The following is a 24555-nucleotide window of genomic DNA, read 5'->3' on the forward strand; positions in this document are numbered from 1 at the left end:
AGTTTGTAAGATGACTTCATCTTCAGCAAAGTAGGAAGAATGGCCCTGTTAAGACATTCTCCAGAATTAAGTCTAAGCAGCAGTTACAGAAAAACAGAATGAAGCTAAGTGGTGAAACCAGGGTTTTAAACAAGCAATGTTTCGGTAACTGTTTCATTTGTATTTTTCACCCTCAGAATGTCACAGCTTGTTCTTTCAAAACTCATTAACAGACTGCAAGTATGCACTAATACTGTTTTGCTTTTATCCTTTCTTTCTCCAGTAACTCCTGAGGCCTGGAGAGTGATGATGTCTCTTAAATCTGGTCTTTTGGCTGAAAGTACCTGGGCGCTAGACACTATTAATATTCTTCTGTATGATGACAGCACTGTCGCTACTTTCAACCTCTCTCAGGTAGGTGGGAAAGCAATATACCTCTCAGCCTTCCAAGGAAAACAAGTGCCAATACAATACATATAAAAATGCTGAAGTCTCTTAAAATTGATCATAATCAACATAAAACTGAATATTGCAAAAGTTCCATTTGTGATTATTGGTAACAGTGAGCAACAAAACATGCTTGAGGCTAGAATAGGGGAAATAAGCTCAAAAGGGAGGATATCTCTAGAAAGGGACACATAGGAATGTAAGAGTTTTATCACTGGCAGAAGACTGATGTGTAAATTCACATTTGTTGTAGCTCAAGGACAATCCCAGAAAACAGCAATATGGTAGTAATCTTGTGCTGTTTCCAAGAAAAGGCATTGCAGAACAATGTTAAATCTACTTGAGACTGCCTTTCAGTCACTATTTGTCTGACTCAGTAGTCCCATACTAAGCTGTAAGATTTTCTGAATCACCTATTTTTTGTTTCACTTCTTCTTCCAGTAAATTAGGTTTGTACAGAAATTTCAGATTTATAAGATGATTTAAAGGCTAAAACCCACTGTTTGTCCACAGGACACAAGTAACGTGCCATTTAACAGCGTATGCTTTTGCCTCACTACCTCCTAGAATTTTTCAGCCCTGCTCTACCCATTGGCCTGTTAGGTGGCAGTAATAGAGGGTATGCTGATAATGCACATAATTTAAAATTTGTGCAAATGAAATATTCAGTTTCCCTGCTCCATTCATTCCTTGGTTACTAATAGTGTAACTCATCATTTTTTAAATATAATGACCTTTTTTTTTTTAAAACACAGACATAGATGGTACATTTCATCCCACCTAACTTTAGAACAAGGGATATCTATAGCATGATTCATCTCATCCTAAAGTAGAGATCTAAAATAGGTCAGATGAATCATACCCTAGAAATGGCCTCTAAAAGATCATGGACTATAAAAGGAATCTAGACAATTAGGTTAGGTGTGTAACTGTTGCAGGTGTTTGGGGTTAAGCGAGGCGAATCTCACCTGAATTCTCTCTATTAGAGATTGCATCAATGCACCTTGTGCAAATTACACAGAATACCAGATTATTTTAGATTTTTGGGGGGTTACTTTTGCCTTGAACACAATTTCCAATGGCAGTCAGGACTCCTTATGATGACTGATAATTCCTGCAGTTCATAAGGATTTGTTTGTTCTTAATTCTTTGGGGGATTTGGCAGTGGCTAGAGAATTCGGAATGGACAAAGGGATACATTTTGCTGAACACCTATTAGTCTACAATTAAAACAACCATTAAAAGGCAGACAATCAGGCTGAATATATCATAACAGTAAAGAATTTTTAATAATAAAGCCACTGAGGATAATTAGCACCAAGTCCAACTACTGCCTTTCCATGAGAAAATGATTACAAGTTAATTAAGAGGATTAAAGCTAAATGAAAACTGTTTCTGAAGGATGACTTCCAGCACCAGGCTCCAATAACAATTTTAAAATACTGCCAGGCAAAAAGAGAACCATTCTAGTAGAGGTGGGATATTAATCTAGGATGTTAGTTCCTTGAACCCGAACTGCAGATTCCTACAGAACAGTTGGTTGTAGAGACTGAGGCAAAGGAGAAGAATCATCAACTTCGGGATTCGAATAAAAGTACAATTCAGAAAAGCAAGGCAAGTGTGAAACTTCAGTGCTCTGAACAGACAATAAAGAATACTAGGCACTTCCCAGGGGACAGAACAGCGAGGCTAGGTGTCTACTGCAGCTTAAAGGAGGCACATGAATAGAAGTATTGTACGTCTCATAGCTGTTATAGTTTAAGCAATTGGAGCCATGATAGTCTGACATTATATACTGATGGGACAGAAACTAAAAGAATTTCCTTTAATAACTTCTGCAATACAGGGCTTAGCCACGAGTCCACAGCAGGAGGAGGGAAATATTCACAGATGTATGCTTTGGTGTTCCTAGTAAAATCCCATGCAGACAAAAATATTTATCTGTTTTTTGTTTCTTTCTTTCTTCCTTTCTTCTCCCCTTAGTTGTCTGGATTTCTAGAGCTTTTAGTAGAATATTTTAGAAAATGCCTGATTGACATTTTTGGAATCCTTATGGAATATGAAGTGGGAGATCCAGGTCACAAAGCACTTGATCACAAAGCAGCCAAGAAAGATGATAGCCAGTCCATGGCAGAGGATACTGGAAAAGAGGAGAACGACGAATGTATTGACTATTTTGATGAAGAGGAGGAGGAGGGGGATGATGAAAAGGTAGAAGAAGAAAAAAGCATTGTTTTTTCCACTCCTGGTGCCATTGCTGATCCAAGCGAGAGGCCAAAACAAGCCAGTAAATTTGACAAGCTGCCAATAAAGATTGTAAAGAAAAATAATCTATTTGTGGTTGACCGATCTGACAAACTTGGACGCGTTCAGGAATTTGATAGTGGACTTCTCCACTGGCAGCTTGGTGGTGGTGACACAACTGAGCATATCCAGACTCACTTTGAAAGCAAGATGGAGATTCCTCCACGCAGGAAAGCCCCTCCTCCCTTGAACTCTCCAAGCAAAAAGAAGGACCTCGAGGGGAAAGGCGAATCTGAGGAACAGCAAGAAAAAAGTATAACAGCAACCATTGACGATGTCCTCTCAGCCCGGCCAGGAGCATTGCCTGAAGACTCAAACTCTGGTTCCCAAACAGAGAGCAGTAAATTTCCCTTTGGGATCCATCAAGCCAAAAGCCACCGGAATATTAAACTGCTAGAGGATGAGCCAAGGAGCCGGGATGAGACTCCTCTATGCACCATAACTCACTGGCAAGACTCCTTGGCCAAACGCTGCATCTGTGTGTCAAATATCGTCCGTAGCTTGTCTTTTGTGCCTGGCAATGACACCGAAATGTCCAAACATCCAGGCTTGGTGCTGATCCTGGGAAAGTTGATCCTTCTTCACCATGAGCATCCAGAAAGAAAGCGAGCGCCGCAGACTTACGAGAAGGAGGAAGAGGAGGACAAAGGGGTGGCCTGCAGCAAGGATGAGTGGTGGTGGGACTGCCTCGAGGTCTTGAGGGATAATACATTGGTCACATTAGCCAACATTTCTGGGCAGCTAGACTTGTCTGCTTACACAGAAAGCATCTGTTTGCCAATTTTGGATGGCTTGCTGCACTGGATGGTGTGCCCGTCTGCGGAGGCACAGGATCCTTTTCCAACCGTGGGGCCCAACTCAGTTCTTTCGCCTCAGAGACTTGTGCTGGAGACCCTGTGTAAGCTCAGTATCCAGGACAATAATGTGGACCTTATCTTGGCCACCCCCCCATTCAGTCGTCAGGAGAAACTCTACGCTACTTTAGTTAGGTACGTTGGGGATCGCAAAAACCCGGTCTGCCGAGAAATGTCCATGGCGCTCTTATCGAACCTTGCCCAGGGGGACACATTAGCAGCAAGGGCAATAGCTGTGCAGAAGGGAAGCATCGGAAACTTGATAAGCTTCCTGGAGGATGGGGTCACCATGGCCCAGTACCAGCAGAGCCAGCATAACCTCATGCACATGCAGCCTCCGCCTCTGGAGCCGCCTAGCGTAGACATGATGTGCAGGGCAGCCAAGGCCTTGCTGGCCATGGCTAGAGTGGACGAGAACCGCTCAGAGTTCCTTTTGCACGAGGGTCGTTTGCTGGATATCTCAATATCTGCTGTCCTGAACTCTCTGGTTGCATCTGTCATCTGTGATGTACTTTTTCAGATCGGGCAGTTATGACATAAGTGAGAAGCCAAGCATGTGTGAGTGGAGATTAGAGGGTCACATATAACTGGCTGTTTTCTGTTCTTGTTTATCCAATGTAGGAAGAAGGAAAAAAAAAGAATCTTTGCTCCTCTGCCCCATTCACTATTTACCAATTGGGAATTAAAGAAATTATTAATTTGAACAGTTATGAAATTAATATTTGCTGTCTATGTGTATAAGTACATCTTTTTATTTTATTTTTTTTAACCAAAGTTGCTGTCTAGTACATTCAAAGGTCACACTTTTTTTTTTTTTTTCCATAGATTATCCTTTTCAATGTTCTTTTCCATGTTTGTATTGCATATTTTTTGGGAAGCGAACTAGTGACTTTTTAAAAAAAATGTTATGGCAAACCATTGTATGATGGAAAAAAATCTCACCACTTTGAAACGAAAAGGTGAAAAATAACCAACATACCAAGTTCCTGTGTGTTTTATTTTTTCAAATAAGGAAAAAATAAAAAAAAAAAAACTTGTATACCATCACCCAAAGCTCTGTGCAATAGAAGATTCTAGTGATGTAGGTGTAGGGGATCAAGGAGGGTGTCAGTCAGTAGTCAAAATACAAAACGATATGGGTTTCTCCTCAGGAGAAATGGTTACATTAGGCTAGGAGCAAAACAAAACAAAAAATTCAAGTTAAAAGATTTTTAAACAAAACCTGATGATAAACATCAATTGCTTCCTCACCAGAACTGTCTTGTCTACATCTGTTTTTTTTTTTTTTTGACCTTCCACAATGACAGTTCTTCACGATTCCTTTAATCATTTTTTAAAATATTTTTTTATTGCCTAAGGGCCGTGATGTATATAGAAGTTGTACATTAAACATACCCTCATTTTTTTTTTTTAGTACAAAGTTTTTAGTTTCTTTTTCATGATGTGGTATCTACAAAGTGATAGTAGAATTATTTTTTCTTTCATTTGGGCCATATCTCCAAAAAATAATAAAAGAAAAAAAAAAGAAAAAAGAAAAAACCCAACACAGAAAACCAACAACTGAGGGTAATGTACAAGTTTCTGTATGTATAAAGTCATGCTCTATTTCGGGAGAGCAGCCGATCACAATTTGCTTTATAAATCAAGGTGTGGAAATGGTTACGTATGGATTGATTTAAGAAAATGGTTACCAGTCTACAGACAAAAAAAATATATACAGGAAAAAAAAAGGAAGAAACACAACTTCAAAGATTTTTCAGTGACAAGAATCTGCATTTGTATTTCAAGATAATGTAGTTAAAAAAGAAAAAAACTTGATGTAAATTCCTCCTTTTCCTCTGGCTTAATGAATTTCATTTATTCAGTATAAAATCTTTATATGTTCCACATGTTAAGAATAAATGTACATTAAATCTTGTTAAGCACTGTGATGGGTGTTCTTGAATAATGTTCTAGTTGCAATGTGGGATATCGGAAAGCAGACTAATTGCAAGAAAGAGCAATAATGATTATTCTCTTTCCCCTCCTTTATTATTATGACCTTCGGAAATATTACTCTGCTGTTCAAGTATTCTAGCAACTTGCTCTCGTTTTAGAAAAACCTTCTCAAATCACAGAGAAGTGTTTCTAATTATTATTTATAAAACCACAGAGCCTCAAAGGGGCAAATAGTCCTGACCGTGCAGGTATCCAGTCTCAGTGCTGCGTTTGGGAGGGGCTGAAGATGGATGTTAGAAAAAGTGACAGAAGAGTTTGTTAAAGCAATAACCAACTTGAAGAAAATGATCTGTATTCACTACCTGTAATTCTCTCTGTTGGTTAAAGGTGCAAATACCCCAGTGATGTGGGTATTTAGAATAAACACCCCCCCACTTCTCGATACTGTATGTGTCATTGCATACTTACATGGCCTCTCATCCTGGGATTTCCCTGGTAAAGTGGATCAGGCTTTAACAGAGCACATCCATGGCTGCAGTTGGTGGGAGATGGCCATTTCAGTTTCAGGAACTATCTGGTTTCCACTCTCACCTGGTGATATCTTGTTGCTGAATATTGTTCAAGCACTAATTTTTGCTGTTTCATCTTGGATCATTGACTTTGTTAGTGTGATCATAAAAAGCTAATAATAATCAATTTCTCCGGAATTGCCACATAATTACACTGTTAGTGGACATCCTCCTCCCCTCTCCAATCACAGTGCGGAGGTAGTTGAAAATTACATCCCCCTTTGGCATACTGCCCATCGTGCTCATACGGATCGCTATAACATTAATATATGTAAAAGAATTTCAGAGACAGGTAAAGTATATACAATTATAAGCCGAGTTTGAAACGTGACTCCCTAGAGTCACGAAAAGTAATTTCTCCTTCTAGCTTTTCTTATTCAGTGATCTCTCCACTCCCACATCGCCTGCTGCAGCGGTCTTTCTTTCTCTTGCGTAACAAAGCATTCAGAAATAGGTGGTGAATTATAACCCACCTGTAACTCTTCATCACAGAAGGAGGCATATTTCAGGGGTGATTTTTACAGCTTAATACTAGGCAGTGTAGAAGTAGTATCCGCTACTAAACCCATTTCTTACTAACATTTTACGGCTTGATATTACCCTGTGGATACAAGCAAGCTGTTAAACAAACCCTCTGCAGAGCAATACTCACCCCTTTCTTGTCAAGGACATCTTGAGCCTATGCTCTTTTCTCTTCAGCATTCAGACCCAGAGATCTCTGGGGGAAAAACCACACCTGTGGCAAAACACTTGTGAGCTGTCAGAGCCAGAGCTTTAATGTCATTCGGGACCGCTCTGAGCCTGGTTAAACAATGTGGTGGGGGGAAAAAAATCCATCTAGCCAGCCAGCCACATGATGTCCATCTGTATGGAGCATTGCTGCCACGCTTCCAGGTGGACCAAGGAGTAGAACTGCCTGGGGAACTGGAAGGCTGGAAAGGAAAGGTTAATAATACAGGTGCTGCCTGAATGTGATTTACGGTAGTAACAGTAAATTATTTAAATCACTGGTTAATATTACAACACATTTATCAGAAGAAAGGCAAAATGTAAGAACTCCTCTCTGTTGTCAATTTATGATTTCACATCTCTTCCTAATGTTTCCTTAAGCCTTTGGAGAACTACTCGTGAGACTTGTGAACTTAGCATGTTCTGACTGAATCCTGAACAAGTTTGAGCCGCTGTTTGTATCTTTCCTACAAGAGATACTTAATTTTACAGTTAAAATTTTTTACATTTTTGTGCTGATGTGATCACAGGTGCTGTGTAGCAAAGTTCAGACTAGTGCTAACAAGAGGGTGTGATATTTGACGTTCTAAAGCCATGACAAGTTGCTTTGGGGAAAGCAACTAATTAGTATCTTAGGCAATAATCAAACCCACAAGTATTTGACTGTATCAATAAGCTACCCATTGTTTGGCAGGACCGAGCAACTAATTGCTTATAGATTAAAATAGCAGCACTGAGATACGTGGAGTCCCTGAATCTCACTGACCTTTAGAATCACATCAGGAGCTAAAAGATGACTATCCCTTTTGGCAGCAAAATATGTTTTTGTTTCTTATTAGCATAGGTCAGCTTGATGGATGGGCTTGATGATCTTGAAGGTCTTTTCCAATCTAAATGATTTTACGATTTCCTACAATGTCCTAAAAAAAAAAAAAAGCTGCTCAGAAACACCATTTTCAACTATCCAAAAGGAAGGATGTGGAAGAAAAATTCACCCACATTTAAAAGCCTTTGCACTTTCTCTTCCATCTTGTTCAGGTATTTTACACCACAATTGGTGACTTCTGTGCCATACATCACTTCTGTGGGTCTGTTATCTTTTTGCCCTGGACACCTCCAGAAGATTTAATTACACAGAGAAATATTGTAGCAAATGCATATGTTTGTCTTTCACATGAAGGACTCACTCAGAACATTTTCACAGTGATATTTAGAACAGACCTCTTACTTTATAATAATATGAAAATACTGCTTAGTGACAGGGAATCGAGTGAAGCTGACAATTTTGACGAAAACACTTCCGTCCAATACAGGTCCAGGTGTTGCAGGGAGAGGTGCAGGAGTTCATTTCAGCCTTTGCTTTAACCCTTTGTCACTGCTTCACGCAGCTGCTTCATTCAGAAGCTGCTGTTCAGTGTTACTCAGGGGCAGAGAAGAAATCCCTCACTGCTTCATCCTTCCCCTCTGGTAAAGAGGAAGGGCTGTAAACATCCACAGTGCAGATGACCAAGGTAACACAGAACTGAACTGGAACTTGGCAAGCGAAGTGAGGTGGCACACACTGGGTCACCCGTTCAAGAAGCTGTGTGCTGCTTCATTACCTCGCTATTGCTGTATCCTAAGAAGTAATACACACCTATTGCCCCAGCGCTGCAATAACATTGTTACGATCACAAAATTCAGTTTTTTCTTTATATTAAACAGGAGAATAGTCTCAGGTTTTGAAACAAATTCTTCAGAGAGGGATGATGACTGCTATTTCTGTCACCATCAACGTGGTAACACCGTATATGTGGAAACCACACACAAAACCACGAAGTAGTCCCTGCTGCAAGAAGTTTATGTTCCAAGTCACGAACAAGTAAATGCAGGTGGAGACAGATAGGATAAAATGGAAACAAAAGCAACAGTAAACTAAAAATACAGGAACCACGTACAGAGTGCAATTACAAAAAGCTAGAATATGGTCCCATACCATTGGCAAGTTTAATTTTCTTCAGGATAATTTGTGAAGTTCCTGGGGGCTCTCCCACTTCCTTTTTCTGACGAAATCTTACATCTCTCATGCCCAATTCCTTTCCCTCTATCCATCACAAAGATATTTATAGGGATGGTTGAATCTGAAGAAAAGAGCAAGAGAAGTACTGAGGAAGGAGCAAGGAGAAAGACGTGGCCACTTGGAGAAAGGGAGGCAGAATATGAAGACCAAGCTAAAAGAAAAGCATCCTGTGTCCCTGCTGCATCACTGTTTTCATATTTGGGTCATTCCAAAGAAACATGTAATTAAACCAAGCCAAGATAATTTGGCATTTCATTGGTGGTTGGTATAAAGATGAAGGAAGTAAAAAGATTTTAAGAGGTGGGGGGAGAAGAGGAAGGGAAGGAAAACGAAAAGATGAGCTGCCACATGCAGGCTGGTAAATTTAATTTTTCCTTAATTATGTTTACCTTTCAAATCTCCAGGACAGCAGGAATGGGGAAGGATTAATATTGACTTTGTTGTTAAATTCATGCTCATTTGTTTATTTGTGCATCATCAGAAAAGGGCTTTCAAATCCTGGCCTTCCTTTCTGTAACCGTCAGCAACTGTGGGTACACATATTTTGGACTGCTTACGAGATCTAACTAGCTACATGCCTAAATGACTCAGTTTGTGCTTCCAGTTATTTATTCTAACAGAAATCTAAAACGTATTTCATTTCAGCGTGGTTGTACAGTCTAAAAATGCTTTTTACTTCACATTGTTTTTAACTGGCCTAAACTTACGAGATGAATGGACAAGATCCTCATCCAATGCCTTCAGCAGAGTCACAAAATCTTGCCCTGCATTTGTTAATTTACTCAGTCTGTCATTACATTTAGTATATATTGCATTTCCATTAATTAAGGATAGTTATTTACATTAAAAGGGTGATGGGGTGGAATTGCCTAGCTAGCAGAGCAAATCCCAAACGGCTCAGGCATCTCTGTAATGTTTATTCAGGTTTGCAAAGAGACTCCTGAAGGACAAACATTCTGACTTCTGCTCCACTATGGAGTATGTTTAAAAGGCAAGTTTATATATAATCATGCCAGCAGAAAGATACATCATTATCTAACACGAAAACTGTTAGACACATGCTAGGAAAAGCTTACTCCACGATGCAGTTCCACTCTACATGTAGCAATTTGTTTCTCAGCTCTATATATACAGCTGCAACTGAGAAGAACAAAGAAAAATAAATAAATCTAGTACATGTTTTACTGTCATTATAATACAAAACTGCAAAGTTAACTACTAAATCTAAGAGAACTCACAAAGAAACAATATCCTATTAGTTGTACCACTACTACTAAAGATTACAATGGACTTCTTATAAAAGATTATTCTTGGTTTTTCTTTTTATGTGAAAGATGAAGCACTGTAGCAATGAGACACAGCAAGTGAGAAATAACACGTACAACAAGGCTTCATCAGCAGAACTAGCTCTATATATTCTATATATTGTTAGGAAAGATAGAGACTTTTACTAACATGTTATTTGTTATCAATATCCTGTAACCACTTACAACATTCTATTCCCCATATTTCCACCCATTTTCTATAGCCATGCATGTTTCACTGTCATAGCTCCTAATAGAACAGGGCAGGAGAAAAAAAAAAAAAAAGTGCTTCTCTTCCATTCTTTTTTTTTTCTTTCTTTTTTTTTTTTCATTTTCCCTAACATTTATTCCCTAAGCCACTCATGTTGCTTGCTTCCCTTCCCCTAAGCATCAGTAACAAATACAGAATCCTGATTTTTAAGTTACCGAATTGCCTGGATTTTGTCTGTTATCGATACCTTTTGGTATATAGAGAGGTTTATTCATTGTGCTGGATTTTATAACCAGTTCTTGAGACAGCAGCATCCCCTGAAGGTTCTTATCCTGCAGGAAAAAGTGACTACAATCATTTGCCAGCCTTAACAGTGTGGAGGTGGTTGAGATCTGTCAAGGAGAGGTAAAGAAAAAAAGCTTCATCATACATCTTACATTTCTACACCTCTTCAAAAGATGGGCACGTTACTTTTGGTAAGCATGAATACCCAGCCTTTCCAGTCAGCAACTATAACCTCCTCGGCTTTTCTGTTATATAGGGTCTTTGGGGTAAATAGTTTTCATTGAATATCAATAAAACTGCCAGTTTAAAAGCACTTAGATGCATGACCAGTGTACCCTGTGAAAATAATATTATGGCCTCCATGTCAGCTCAGCCACAGCTTATTCTGTGCCCCAAGTGGCTAACATGTATTTATCAGCCTGGCATATTCCTGCCTTCCACAACATCCATACCTTGTCTAGGAAAGGAAAACCCCAGAACCAAGACATTGACTAGCAGACCATCGGCTGAGATATATTTTGTATGTAGGGCATAAAGAGGAAAATATGCCAATAAGTATTGTGTACATAAAGACCAATTTCATTAAATACCTTCATTTATACAGAAGATGGTTAAGTCCAAACATGCTCTGAGGCACTGTGCCCATTTCTGCCAGTAAGAAGAATGGTAATAATGCATAAATGCAGCTGGTGTCATTATTTTGACTTCAAGGAAGCCACAGCTGCATGTACTCACTACCTGAAGAGCTGAAGTCAGATTGAGCTTTCCAGTCCATGAGGGCCAGAATCCCCAGCTAGGCTGGGGCAGTGACCTCCTGGAGGAGCCTGTGGAGTTGTGCTGGTCTGCACCACCAGCAGAGCTGGGATCGTGCACGTGTAGTGAGCCTGTCTGTGTGCTCACACTGGGTCCCCACCCATGCAGCCTGCTGGACTCCACTGGGGAGGGTTGCGATTCATTGCCATAACTGCAAACAGAGTTAGCAGGTAGCTCACACAGGTGCTCACACTGGGCATGTTTACCTGTGTCTGCTTATGTTAGTCTGCAGACAGAAAGTGTCTTTTTATAAAGCCAACTACTGTGGTATGTGCTGGCATTAGTCCTGAAATAAATCTCCTGGCATATCAGTTTCCCTGCCTTTGTACTCTGGAAGTTATATAGCCTAATGGAAGTCAATATTAGAATTTATTCACTTGAACTGGGAAATAGCAGGAATCTTCTTTCATCAGCTCATTTTATCTTCAGCTGCAGTCAGGTCTGCTCTCCTGACTGTGGCCTTGCCTGAGGAGGTTATCATCCCCAGCCTGTTCCTCCTAGAAGTTATTATCCCCTGCAAACATGACAGCACTACTGCTAGTGGTACTGCTTCTAACGTAGTTGAGGCAAAACGGGTTAAATGGTTGATGTGTTCAGGTGTTGGGTTTGCTTGTTTTTGTTTTTGTTTTTTACCCAGGACATTTTGACAGCTGCTATGACTGTACACTCAGAGAATTATTCACCCATCGCACTATGAACTATGGTGATTTGCTGCTGGCTGCAAACTCTCCAGGAGCTGGTTGATTTGATTTACCCCCCAGAGCATCCCAATACCTAGCATAAGAGAGAGCTGAGCGGCTCTGCACCTTCATCCTGACTGCACAAAGTGCAGCACAGCTTCTTGCCCCAGGTACAAGTAGACGAGGTGATGCTAGCATGATAGACTCATGCTGAAAAGGTGCCACAAAATACAGTGATAAATCATGATCTAAGGAGATTGCACAACTCCCATGAGCTTCTTCTAATGCTGACAGTCTGGTCTGTGCTGTTTGGTTGGTTGTCAATGTTTGGGCCTGCCATTTGTGAAAGTGCAGTGCCTACTGCAAGAACAGGAGGAAGGCTTCTCATTGCCCTTCCTTCCTGGGAAGGGGAGCAGCCACACAGGTGGCACAGCACCCAGAAGGACATGGCTGCGCTTTTGGACAGCAGGGCCACCATGGAGCAGGCACGGAAGGAAGGTGGTAACCCCCTTATTTGTATAAACTCCACATTTCCTCTCCGGCAGCAGCACTCTGTGCCTCAGGGCTGGAAGTAGCAGGGATCCTTGGAGGGAGGGTTGTTCCCTACTTTCAATTTTTAATTATTTGTTGGCTTTTCTCCCCATATCAGTGACATGGGTGATGACAAGGATGCCCAGCAAGATGGCTCCCCTTGGCCGCACACGCGAGGCCTGCTCCCCACCGGAGTGGAGCAGCCCTTTTGTGCTCCTCATGTCCTGCCCCATACCTTCAGCCCACCTTCCAGAACCTTCTGCTGGCCTCCACAGCAGCCTTCATGTGGGGCTAACCATATGGTGGTCCCACACACTGCCCACCCGGGGACCCTCAGGGAGCAGGGGCACCCGCCTGACACCCAGGACAGTTTTCTTTTTGGGTAGCCTTTGTTTCACCCAGCACAGCCTGCCTTTCCCCCTCAAGCCTGTGTTTCAGCTGCGCTCAAACCCGTAATTCAATTACCATACGCTTAAATTCATTGTTTAAAATGGTACTCGGGCTTAATGCTTTTTCAATACATCTTTGTTATTTGAAATCAATTCATAAAACTCTTTACATGTACTATTTAAATTAACTTTAATTCAAAGTCTTAGCAGAATCAATATTTAGCAGGTTTCGGCAAGCTGTCCAACTCTATTTACATAGGGAAAATATTGCCGCTGCTGCTGCTGCCTCTGAGGCACAAGCAGCCACCAGAGCCTCCGGGGGCCGTCAGGCAGGGGGTGCCGGCCCAAGGGGCTCAGCACAGCACAGTCTGCAGGTGTTGCACAGCCCTGATACAGCTCTCTAATCAAATTTCATCAGCTGAATAATGTTGGTGATTTCCTGGCAAGTCAATGTTATTCCGTTTTATTTTCTTCAGAAAAGGATCAAGTTGAGGGCAATGTTTGTTCGATGCAACTCAAAATGGGGAGGCGGGTGGAAACGCTTATGTATAGCTGTGAATTATTATTTTTTCCTTTCATGAGAATGTGTTTATGTAAGAACTCTGTTTACGACCAAAGCTTTTTTCATCAGTCTTTGGTAACCCAGCAATTAACAAACTACATTAAACTTAAGCTTGTTCAAGTTCAGCTTGTTCTAATTAAAAAAAAAAAAAAAAAAAAAAACAAAACAAAACAAACAAAAAAAAACCAACTCATAATGAAAGAAGTATGAGTAGTAGTCATTCACTGAAAGAATCATTTTATCATACTTAATATATTAAAAACTGCAGTCCTCACCTCCTCTGTGTAAGTATCTGATAATACATAACATTTTAAGACTTTCATCGGCATGGTGATGTATTATAGACACACCCCTTCGTTTTCATAGAATCAAAAGTTGACAGAAATATCTCCTGTTGTTCTGAAACTCTGGGTGACAAGGAAAAACCAAGTGGTAACATTTATTGTACATCACTCGAGATCAAACAGTGATTTTGCTATAGTAAATTATGACGAATGCAAGCAGAACAATCACCTGAAGACAAACTTTCATTTTCTAATGAGCTGTTAGGCAGTGGTATTTACTAAAGTTAGTATAAGCATCATCAGCTGCAGACAAGTCAAAGTTAAAAATACACGATATTACTGTATCTTCCAATTTTTGAACATTTGGGGGAACTTCAGTACTGTTTTGAAAATAATCAAATTAACAGTGACTCATTCTGCCTTTAACGGTATAGTAATAAATGAAGTGGTGTAGTATTTTGACATTTCTATGTCTCAAGGTACTGTGTGGCTGCAGAGCAGGATACTTTTTTACTAGAAACACGATGTAGTTGCAGCAACATACAACAAATAAAGTGATGGGAATTTGCTAAGTAAATAAATACAACCTGCCTGAAATAGCAAAGGTCTCTGTATAGACTCTGAGATCTAAGTCTAGATGAAAAAGCATATACTGACTGCTTTCTATCCAAACATCTTCCTCCACAACATAATCTGAGGGAGTATGAAATGGTATGGATCAGTCTTTACACCCCCCGAGGAAGCTCTGCTTATATGCACCGTTTCAACCACAGGGCTCTGTATAGACTGCCATTCCTTATAATACTCTTTGTGAGGCATAAAAAGGTTTGCAGCACTCTGAGCCTCTCCCTAGCTCTTCTCTTCCTAGCCTGAAGGAAAGTTGACAAGAGTTTAAAGGACCTCAGGGCACAAGCTGGTGCGTGGCTTGCCCACTGCTAATCACTCTGCCTGGGTTTGCCCTTACAATGCTCTTCCATTGTTAAAATAGATGTGTTAACTGAAACCATCCTTGCATGACACTCACCCTGGAAGTTGTGGGTTCTTTGGACTTTGAATCAGATAATGCATCCATCATGTTAAGAGAACCCTTCTGTGTTTTGTTAATTTGTCATGAAGTAAGAGAAGGCTGAATCAATCAAACTTCTCAGAACAGTAAGTGGAAATAGCAACACAGTTTTCAGTGCAGAGATTTCAGTAACTGAGGTTTTTATAACTAGAAGGAAAGCCTATATGATTCTAACTTTATTTCTTATATTCCAGAGAGTGTTCTCCTGTTTTGAAGCAAGTCCTGAATAAAGGAAGGAAGCTGTTTTGTTAAGACACAGGTTGCAAGGCTTTTTGTAATTTTGAAGCACCGATAAATAAAAAATGTGTTGCTTCAGCACTGAATAGTAATAGGTAATGTGTCTATAATGCAACTGCAACACTGATATTTAATGTTATAGAGAAAGATGGGAAGTTAATCAAAATAATAATGTAAGTTATTATGTCCACCAAGAAGATCCAAACGTATTAAACGTGATCAAAACAAAACATTAAATTCAGTTGGTTTGTTCTGAATTTTTCCCCTAATAAAAATATAATAGAAAGCAGAAAATTATTACTATAATTCTACAAAACTTGTTGATTGTGGTGAAAGTGCAATCCCTGATTGAGAAAACACAAACTTTAATCAAAAAAAAAAAAAAAAAAAAAAAAAAAAAAGTGTTGACCATCTCATCAGGGAAAGGAGTAACAGAAGGAAGTAAAGGGGAATGTGATGGAGAAGCTTACTAAAATCTCTGCTATCAGTACTCCCTAAGCAGTGATAAATGTTATTTCAAGCAAAGAAAAGGCAAGTGAACATTACGATAGTCTGGATGGAGCTGAGCACACTACTGCCAAGGCATTACCATTTTTCTAGGAGTTCCTTGTCAGCTGTATGAGCTGTACAAGCCACGTTAGCATAGCAGCAGGTAACCAGCAGTGCCTTTGCTTCACCTGGTTACAGCGCTGGGGAATTCAGAGCTTTACAGTTCCCTGCTGGCAGACGCACTCTGTCTCAGTGGCACATAAACTCGGGTCTGGCCTGCCATAAATTTTTAGTCTAGCTGACATGTAGCCATAAAGTTAATCAATAGCCTCTGATTCCACTGAAGTTACACTGAAATATGCAACACACCATTACAGCGCTTCTGGTTTCCCACTGCCATTTCAGGTAGGCCATGGGAACTCACCTTCACAGCCGGCGTTTGCACAGAAATTGCTGCACACCCACCTCCGGCGCTGGGCTGGGAGCTGCGGGAAGGCAGCCGCCCGCTGGCTCGTTCACCTCTGGGTGCCTGCAGGACCCAGTGGGCACAGGGGGGGTGCGTACTGGCACTGGTTTTTACACCTGTCACATCTGGCAGGTAGTTTTCTTCTGAAAGGTTGGTTACCCTGTCCCAGTCAAAATGAAACTTAGCACCTTTGGGGCTGTTTTGCTGTGTTCATCATAAAGAAAAGGTACTGGCTGATTTTCCTTAACGTGCTGACCAGCCCAAGCCTTTCAAAGATGCTGGTCCTATCCTAGAAAGCTCTTCTAAGTGATGCCATTCACTGCCACCTCACAAGAGACAGTTACTTAGCAAAATGACAAAAAGCCAGACTAAGGTCCCACTTATATTATCATGTGTTGTGGGAATATTTGCCATACCAGGCAAGTGAAGGGATTAAAGTCAATTCTCCCACAATCAGTGTTTTCAAATACATAGAAATGATTTGAAGATACAGAAAGGGGCCTGAAGTAAGGAAGACCAAAAAAGTACGACTGTAATAGGTTGTTGCAGACTCAGGAGCCAACTCAGGACAGCATCAAGAACATACTGAAGTCATATACCTGTAAGATAAATTCAGGCATATTTTTGAAGTTCAGTATATGCTTAAAAAATTTACCAAATTTGATTAATATGCAGAAACTTAAAAAAATATTTCCTGGCACTTTTGTGCCATCTTTCTGCCCACAGATAACAGCTGTGGCCACGGGACACCTTTAGATACCCTGGCTTTAGAAAGCATTTCCTATTTTCTGAAGCTTTTAAATGATGTGACATAGTGAAACAGCAAAGTTATATGATTTTTTTTCTTGTTTTGTTGTTGTTGTTACTTTTTTTTTTTTTTTTCCACTTTATGTTTCTGTTCTTTTAGCAGACTTTAGGGTAACTATCTAAAGTGTAAAAATTAGCACTCTCAACATGGATTTCTTACTTCTGGCTTCTTACTTGTAACTTATTTTCATTGAAATTCAGTAACTTATTTTCATTGAAATTCAAACAAGCACAACCTTCATTTGATAAGATACTTACCACACAAAATACTACCAAAATGAAGGGGAAAAAAATCTTTGAACCTCAACAGAGAGGTGAGAACTTGACATTCTTTTTTTGTCTTTAGTTTGAAAAAAATCTCTTTAAAAGGAGAAAAGAATGTCAAAGGATACTTAAGTCCAACAGGCTTTTAATTTCTTTACAGCATAAAAATAAAGTTTCAAACTCTCTTTGTTCTCAGCTAAGTAATACATGATATTTGTTTAAATAACTAAATGTATAAATAATAAATATTTTGTAAGTCTTATTCTGAAATAGTGTCATTGAAGGAAACTCTTTGAAGTGTGAATAGACCCCCCCCCATTGCCTTCTCCCCCCAGTTCTTCTTCAGATCTTGCAGAACACTTTGCTGATTCCCGAGAGACACTTTTGGTCTATTGAAGATTCTAGCTAAAGTAAATAAAGATGTTTAAATGTTTTAACTGAGTTTTTGGGGTAGCACTAAATTAAAATTGTACATCTTTTACTTTTCCAGACTTTCACTGCTCTGTTATTTAAGCTTCAAAGTTCAATTCACTGAAGAGCTATTCATAATTTATAGCTCAGCTGAGTATCTCTTTCCCTTACTTAAGTTTAGTTCTCGAGCAAGAATAAGAGACAGATGTTTTGAGCAGAGTGCACATGGATGTATTCTTTGTGAAAACCACCCTGAGGGGAGGTGTTCAAGGCTGACCATAAGGTTAGTGGGCTTCTCCTCTGAAAAGCTCACCTGGGGACACCTGAAGGGTGTTTGGCCCTATTGGAAGGTCAACCACTTGAAAACATTTCCTATTTGGTATCTAAAAAAACTTTATTTAAAAACAAACAAACAAACAAACAAAAAAAAAAAAAAAAAAAAAAAAAAAAAAAAAAAAAAACCACTTCCCTTCCTAGGGAACTAGTGCCAATATTTATCCAGAGACCGAGTCACTTCATAGGTGTTATTGGGTTACCCAAAAAGCACACTTCAAGTAATGTCAGAGAAGAGTCGGTCTGCGGACTAAAAGTAAATTCCTGCATCTTTTTTTCCCCTGAATCTCCTGAATCCATCAGCAGTATGACAACATGGGAAAGGGGCACGGCGGAGGAAGGAGGTTATGAGATGCGAACTCCTGTTGTTCAGGAGCTGGGTTCCAATCATAAAGTTCTCGATTCTTGCTAGTAGGGCAGATGCCTGCGTAAAGCCCCATTTGAGTTAATGGGATTCTGTACCGGTCGATGAACCTGCATTTGTACATCAATATCATGAGATCAGAGTCTGACATTTCTCCTTGGAAAAAGATACTCTGGGCTATTAAACACCCTCAGCTACCCAGGCCCAATGACCTGTGCTTTCTAGTACTCATGCAAGTACCAGCAAGCTAAGCTTTATTATATGCTGGATTAGAAATAATTAAAAAGAGCAAGAAAATGATTTTTATTTAAAAGTGTCAATTTAGGAAGGCTTTTAAAAATAGTGTTTATAGGAAAGAGAAAATGCATTGCGTGTTAACATTACTGATTAGTTTAAAACATTGAGTACAATAATCCATTATTTTAATTAGTTTTCCAAATTGCTGGCAAATATAACAGAGAGATGCTATCTGTGAAGAGGTAAATGCTTCCTTGTAATTGTTTTGGATTTTGCTCTAACCTTTAATGAATTTATTCTCGCAATGACAAGAACGTCATTTTTATTCCCCCACGTGTGTTACGGAAGTTCATGTAAAAGAACGAGACCTCTGGGAACTCGGCAGAGTTGTGCTTTGACAAATGCCCTCGTTGACCGTGTTGACAAACACTGGGTGTTCTGACAAATGACCGAACCGCAGATGTTGGTGTTGCAGACAGCTCTGATTGAAGCCATCTCTACCCATCGACTGCCTGTTGCTGCCCCTTTCCTGTGCTGTGCCATCACCGCTGCCCTGCTGTGCGAGCTCTCCCTCATCTGCTTCGAATAAAATGAGACAGGAAAATTCTCACTGCATATTTCAGCTGTTTACACTAGCCTGGCTGATTTTGCCTGGATCAGGTGATCTGAGCTCTCATGCAAACTACTGCAGCAGCAGAATGGTAGCAATTCTTCCCGACTGGGAAGGTGACCTGCTTCAGTGATGCCTCGTGCCTTCCCGGGGCTAGGTTTTGTGTGTGTGTCTGAGCTTACTGTGCAACCTGCAGGCATACTTCTTCAGGAGGGGAGGCAGGATTTCCCTGCAGAGGACACGAGGGTCCAGGTAACTCAGAGGAGAAGGAGGCCTGGGTGAGAGAAGTTTGTGTGTCACTTTTGGAGGGAGAATGATGAATCATGAAGGGGGCGCTGGCTCAGTGGAGGTGGGAAATGTGCATTGGCATCTTGATCTGAGAACAGAGGACATTCTTTTCTTCCATATACCACCACATCGTGTGCATTTGTGGAGTACAGTAGAGCACTGGTGCTTCCTCTGGTGATCGATACTTTGATCCACTGAGCAGATTCACCCAATGCATGGGGTAACAGAAGAGGAGAGAGAGACTGTGGTACTGTGCAAGCACATGCTCTCCCGCAGCAGTGCACCACTTCCTACCCTGTTCTGTGACTGGGGGCACCGGGTGCATCACCCTTACAGACCACAGTGCCTTCTCGTGTGTGTTGGGAGATGTGAGAAAGGAAGCAGGGTAGGTGAAAGTGAGTAGCAGAGGGAAGTGAGTCCCTGAGATTGCTGTCATAAAAATATGGGCTTCATTGTGAAAGTGTTCGTACGCAAGGAGTACTTTGTTCTGAAAATAAATGCTGAAATAGCCTTGTGTTATGCAAAATGATGGTAGTGGAGTGTGCATTGGTCTTAATGCAATCCACTGAAATCTGTGCTAAGTTTCCCAGTGGCTGCTCTGTGATAAAGCAAATGATGCAGGGAAGTCTTTTAATATTCATTTGTGCATTCACACAAGCGCCAAATGAAAGCCAGCTATTCCAAGGATTTTCTCTGTTTAAAAAATACAGTCTTGTAATTTTAGGGTTGTGGGGTTTTTTATTTATTTTTTTTTAGATGTCTTCTCAAAATTTACAATTCTTCATTGGTAAATAGTCTTCTCATGTTAAGAAAATGTTGGTTTGGTTATAGATGCTACCCTGTGGGTTTCACAGAGATGGGATTCAGGAGGGGGAGAGAGAGAGAGAAAGAGAGGACTGCTGTCTGGGGGAAGGTAAGAGTAAATTTAAGATACCAGAGATGGGACGCTAATATGGCTGGGGAGAAATGGATAGGAGAATATAGTGTGCATGCTAGCCCTGTTGGTTTTGCCCTGTATTAAATCTTTGGAGTGCTGCCTTTTTCCTGTGCTGTTTAGTGCAAGGTCAATGATTATTAAAGCTCTGTGTCTGATTTTCCTGCTCAGTCCCCCTGTTCTCCTCTCAGCTGCTGCTCTCTGAACTCTGTTCTGCTCCAGCCTTCCACTTACCCTGTTTATCTAGTTCGTGTTTTCATGCCTATAGGTGATTTCTGCCCCTCACAGATGGCATGCAGACAGTAGAATTTGTCTTTCCCATTCTTGCTTACTCATGTCTTTGTTCAGGCCTTCTGACAATGCTTTAGAACAAATAGTAATAGTATAGATCATTACAAATCTTGAAAACAAAGCATGTCAGAAATTAAATCAATGCAAATTGTCTTTCTGTGGGAATAACTCTTCTCACCCCAAAGCCATTTTCAGCCTTTCTTTGTATTTATTGATTTCTTCCTTCCACCATTACTTTGTCCTGTCATAATGTCCTGTTACTCCCGGAAGATATTTTTGGCCTAATTTAGGACAATATTCTGAGAGCATGCAGATAACTGTATCTAGACATGGATGTACCACATTTCACATATGGTACCAGAGAACATAGCTTATTCCTGAGACTGCTCACTGTGGTGTGTTACAGAGTGTAGTGCATGGAAATAAATCTTCCTTTACTTCCTGCAAACTGTGTCAGTATTAAGGGCTTGTAATAGAGCAATTATTTCAGTGCAGTGTTAATTTCCCTCATGTTACAGGTTCTGTAGGACAAAGGGGCAAGGATCAATGTCTTGATACTGTACAGTAAAATACAATGTGCAGCTTGGGTAGGTTTAAATAATAAATGACAATCCTTCCCTGGCTTTCTCCCAGACTATAACTGGTCTGTATCTATAGTCATGTATATCTTCTTATGTGTATCATCCTTATGGTGACAGAAGTACTCATCTTCTTGGTTCACTAACCTTAATAATATGCAAGGAGACATTTGGAAACATAAGTGCGTTTCTAAGCATACATAGCATATCATTACTCTGAAACTGATTTCACAGAGCATTCATAATGTGTGGTATCACAAATGCTCCACTGAGACAGAGTGTTAGAAAAGAAAGAAGGTTTTGCATTGACATCAATTTGAGGAGAAATGGGAGTCACAGGAATGGAAAAGCAATAAGAAAACAAGAGGCTGAGCTTAGAGACTGCAGATAGATAAGCCTTATGAAAGGTTGGATGGAGAATATAGTGCTTTTTCTCATGTGAAGGAATAATCTGAAAGCAGCCTTTAGACCTTCAGAGATATCAAACGCACAGGCAGTAGTCAATAGGAAATGGGAATTTGCTGGTTAGCATTACAAAAATTCACTACTTTCTGTTCAAAGAAGGTGCAGAAAAGCTCTGATTGCAAACCACTGTCCCAAGGCAAGAGGAACAAGTGAGGGAGGGACATGTCACTTCCAAACAGTCCCTGATTCAGTACTCCCTGAACATGAAGAACTGAAATACTGTCTGAAGAATGTGTGGCTCCTGTCGTTTCATTTGCACACTGCTCAGGTCTCAAATCTATTAACACAGCTCCAGGAAATCTTGAATTTCAAATGTCTGACTGCATTGAGCTTTGCACTTGACTAATCAAGTCAAACATTGTCTGCTAATCAGATTTACAGGTGTGAACCTGTCAGCATGTGGGGATAGGCCACGTAAACATGCAGAGAGATTCAGATAGCTGCCCAGCAGTATCTGAAATTACAACCTGACCAAGAGAGCTGAGTACTGGATTCCTAAGTTTCAAGCACACTGATACAGAGATTGAGAGAATTACCCACATTTCCTTCCACATCCCGTGCTTCAGATAACTGGTACTTTAAAAAACCCATTCCTTTAAATAAATGAATAAATATATAAATATATCTTCTGGTAGCTCATATTATTGGATAATCTGCACTTCCAAATAATGTGTTCAAAATCAGAGGTAAAAACAAGGAACTATTGGGAAAGGAAGAAAATGTTACAGGGGATTAAAAATGGAAAAGCTATTTAAGAAGTCTCCCTCTGGGATAAACTTCCCCTTGTACTGTTTACACACAGACATATTACCTACACAGATACTAACTGGTGTTTGGGGGTTTTACAGATAACCTGGGAGTTACATGTGTGACAGTATGATAAACTGATTTCCATCTAGATATTTCCATTCTTCACTTTCTAACTGCATCTCACAAAAACAAGTGTTTTTCTGCAAACAGATCTCATTTTGGTTATGTGCCTTGGATGCTTAATCAGAGTTTGGCCTAGCAATGATGCAATCCTACAAAAATACATTGTAAAACCTTCTGAAAGCAAATCAAGGCAAATTTAAAGTACTTACAGAAGCATCCATAGACAGTGTAAAGTGAAGTACACCAAGTCAGAGTCCATTTATTGTTGTCTTTGATCATACTAGATGTTCAAACATGTTTTAATAACTACATATTATTAAATATCTCATATGTAGTGTGGGGTCATTGTTGCTTTCTTACTCCATGTGCATCACAAGTCAATGCTTCAGGATGCTGATCTAAGAGAAGCAACAGAAAAGTAGTTTGATCTGTATGCCGCTGAAAAGTGTCCCCTTCTGTGAACAGAATGATTAAATACGGTTCTGGGTAAAACACATTTCTAGAAAATGTTCCTGAGTCTAGCTGTGATTCTCTATATCGACAAATCTTATGGGTGGGATAGAATAAAAGACACCTCCTCCATATTTATCAAAGCTGTGAAGGGTTTAACTATTCTGTGTCTACAATCATCGTGTTTTAGTTTATTCTTTCATTCTCTATAGAGTTGCTTTTCCCACAGTAAAAGAGAGTCTTTACTCTCAGAACTGCTGGCAATATTTAAAAATTGAGTTCTTGCAACATATGCTATCAGTAGTCCAGGAAGCTAACTACATATAGAGGCGAGTGCCTGCCAGCACAGAGATCAAGAGATAAAGATGGTCCAGAGTCAAAACGCATTCCCTTTGCCCTCTCTCTTCAAGTCCCGTTTACCACTGGCAGAGCCTGCAGTAGAACAGGGCACATCATCTTCAGAAAGGTTATTCTACTCCAAGCTGCAACATTTGAGCATTACTATCTTCAGGAATAGTTTAAACAGAGCCCGTGCTTTGCTCTGTGACAACCTTTTATAGAGCTTTTTTTTACATACAGAATTTAATCTACTGAGATCTGAGACATTTCAGTATCTCCTCCAGGAAATATATAAATTGCGGGTTTAATTGAGAAAGACTGATCCCTAGAATAATTATGACTAATTACATTTCTCCTTTCATAATTAAAAAACTCTGAAATATTTTATATGTTAGATGTTTGCCCTCAGTTCCAATGTAAAAAATATGTTTTCTAGGGACAAAAATAAAAATTAAGACCACATTTAATATTTCTTATAGTATAATTATTTGATAGACATTTGTAATTATAATTTTTAAAGTTTGGAGAAGCTTGTAGAAAGCTGAGGGGTGATATTGCTTACTTTATATTTCTCCATAGCATTGGGTCAGGGTGGTGGTGGGAATAATTATGCAAACCATATGTCTTTTCCATACATAAATCCTACAGAGTGCAAGATCCTTGCTTTTTCTGGTTTCTGACACCTTGGAGGAGAGAGCTTTACAAATTTGTAGGTAATGAAAAGTTCCTCTTATTTTAAAGTACATATACTCTGTTTACACAGAAAAGATTAGATTATTTTTATTATTCACGACTTTCTAGATTATGCATCTTTATTAATTTAGTAATATTACAAAATTGGTAAATGATTTGACCTCTGATGGCCAAGAAAACACCACTGAAATAGGTTAGTAAAATGACATGGCTGATTTATGATGAAGAATTACTACGGACACTGTTACACTGTTAAAATAATGCTTTGTAGAAGTGTTTAGCTTGACTATATTAACTGTAAGTGTGTCTGGCTACAATTCTTTGAGGGCTAAAAATTCCCTGCAGTGCCTTTCTCTTATGGGCTTTTTCATGCTTAGTAACAGCATTGTTTTGGTTTTTGCATTATTATTTTTTTTCCAGCA

At 39.8% G+C, this 24555-nt stretch overlaps 1 protein-coding gene across 3 annotated transcripts in view; it reads left to right on the top strand.

Moving 5' to 3' along the window:
* Positions 1-4208, top strand: part of ARID1B (AT-rich interaction domain 1B) — a 319934-nt gene extending 315726 nt beyond the window's left edge. For all 3 annotated transcript variants that reach the window (XM_032185764.1, XM_032185765.1, XM_032185766.1), the window contains 2 exons: positions 263-393; positions 2410-4208. In XM_032185764.1, coding sequence (XP_032041655.1) covers positions 263-393; positions 2410-4119 — 1841 coding nt within the window. In that variant the 3' untranslated portion in view covers positions 4120-4208. The remainder of the gene's footprint in view (positions 1-262; positions 394-2409) is intronic.
* Positions 4209-24555: the final 20347 nt, after the last annotated feature.

The sequence above is a fragment of the Aythya fuligula genome, chromosome 3 (assembly GCF_009819795.1).
Source record: "Aythya fuligula isolate bAytFul2 chromosome 3, bAytFul2.pri, whole genome shotgun sequence".
NCBI lineage: Eukaryota > Metazoa > Chordata > Aves > Anseriformes > Anatidae > Aythya > Aythya fuligula.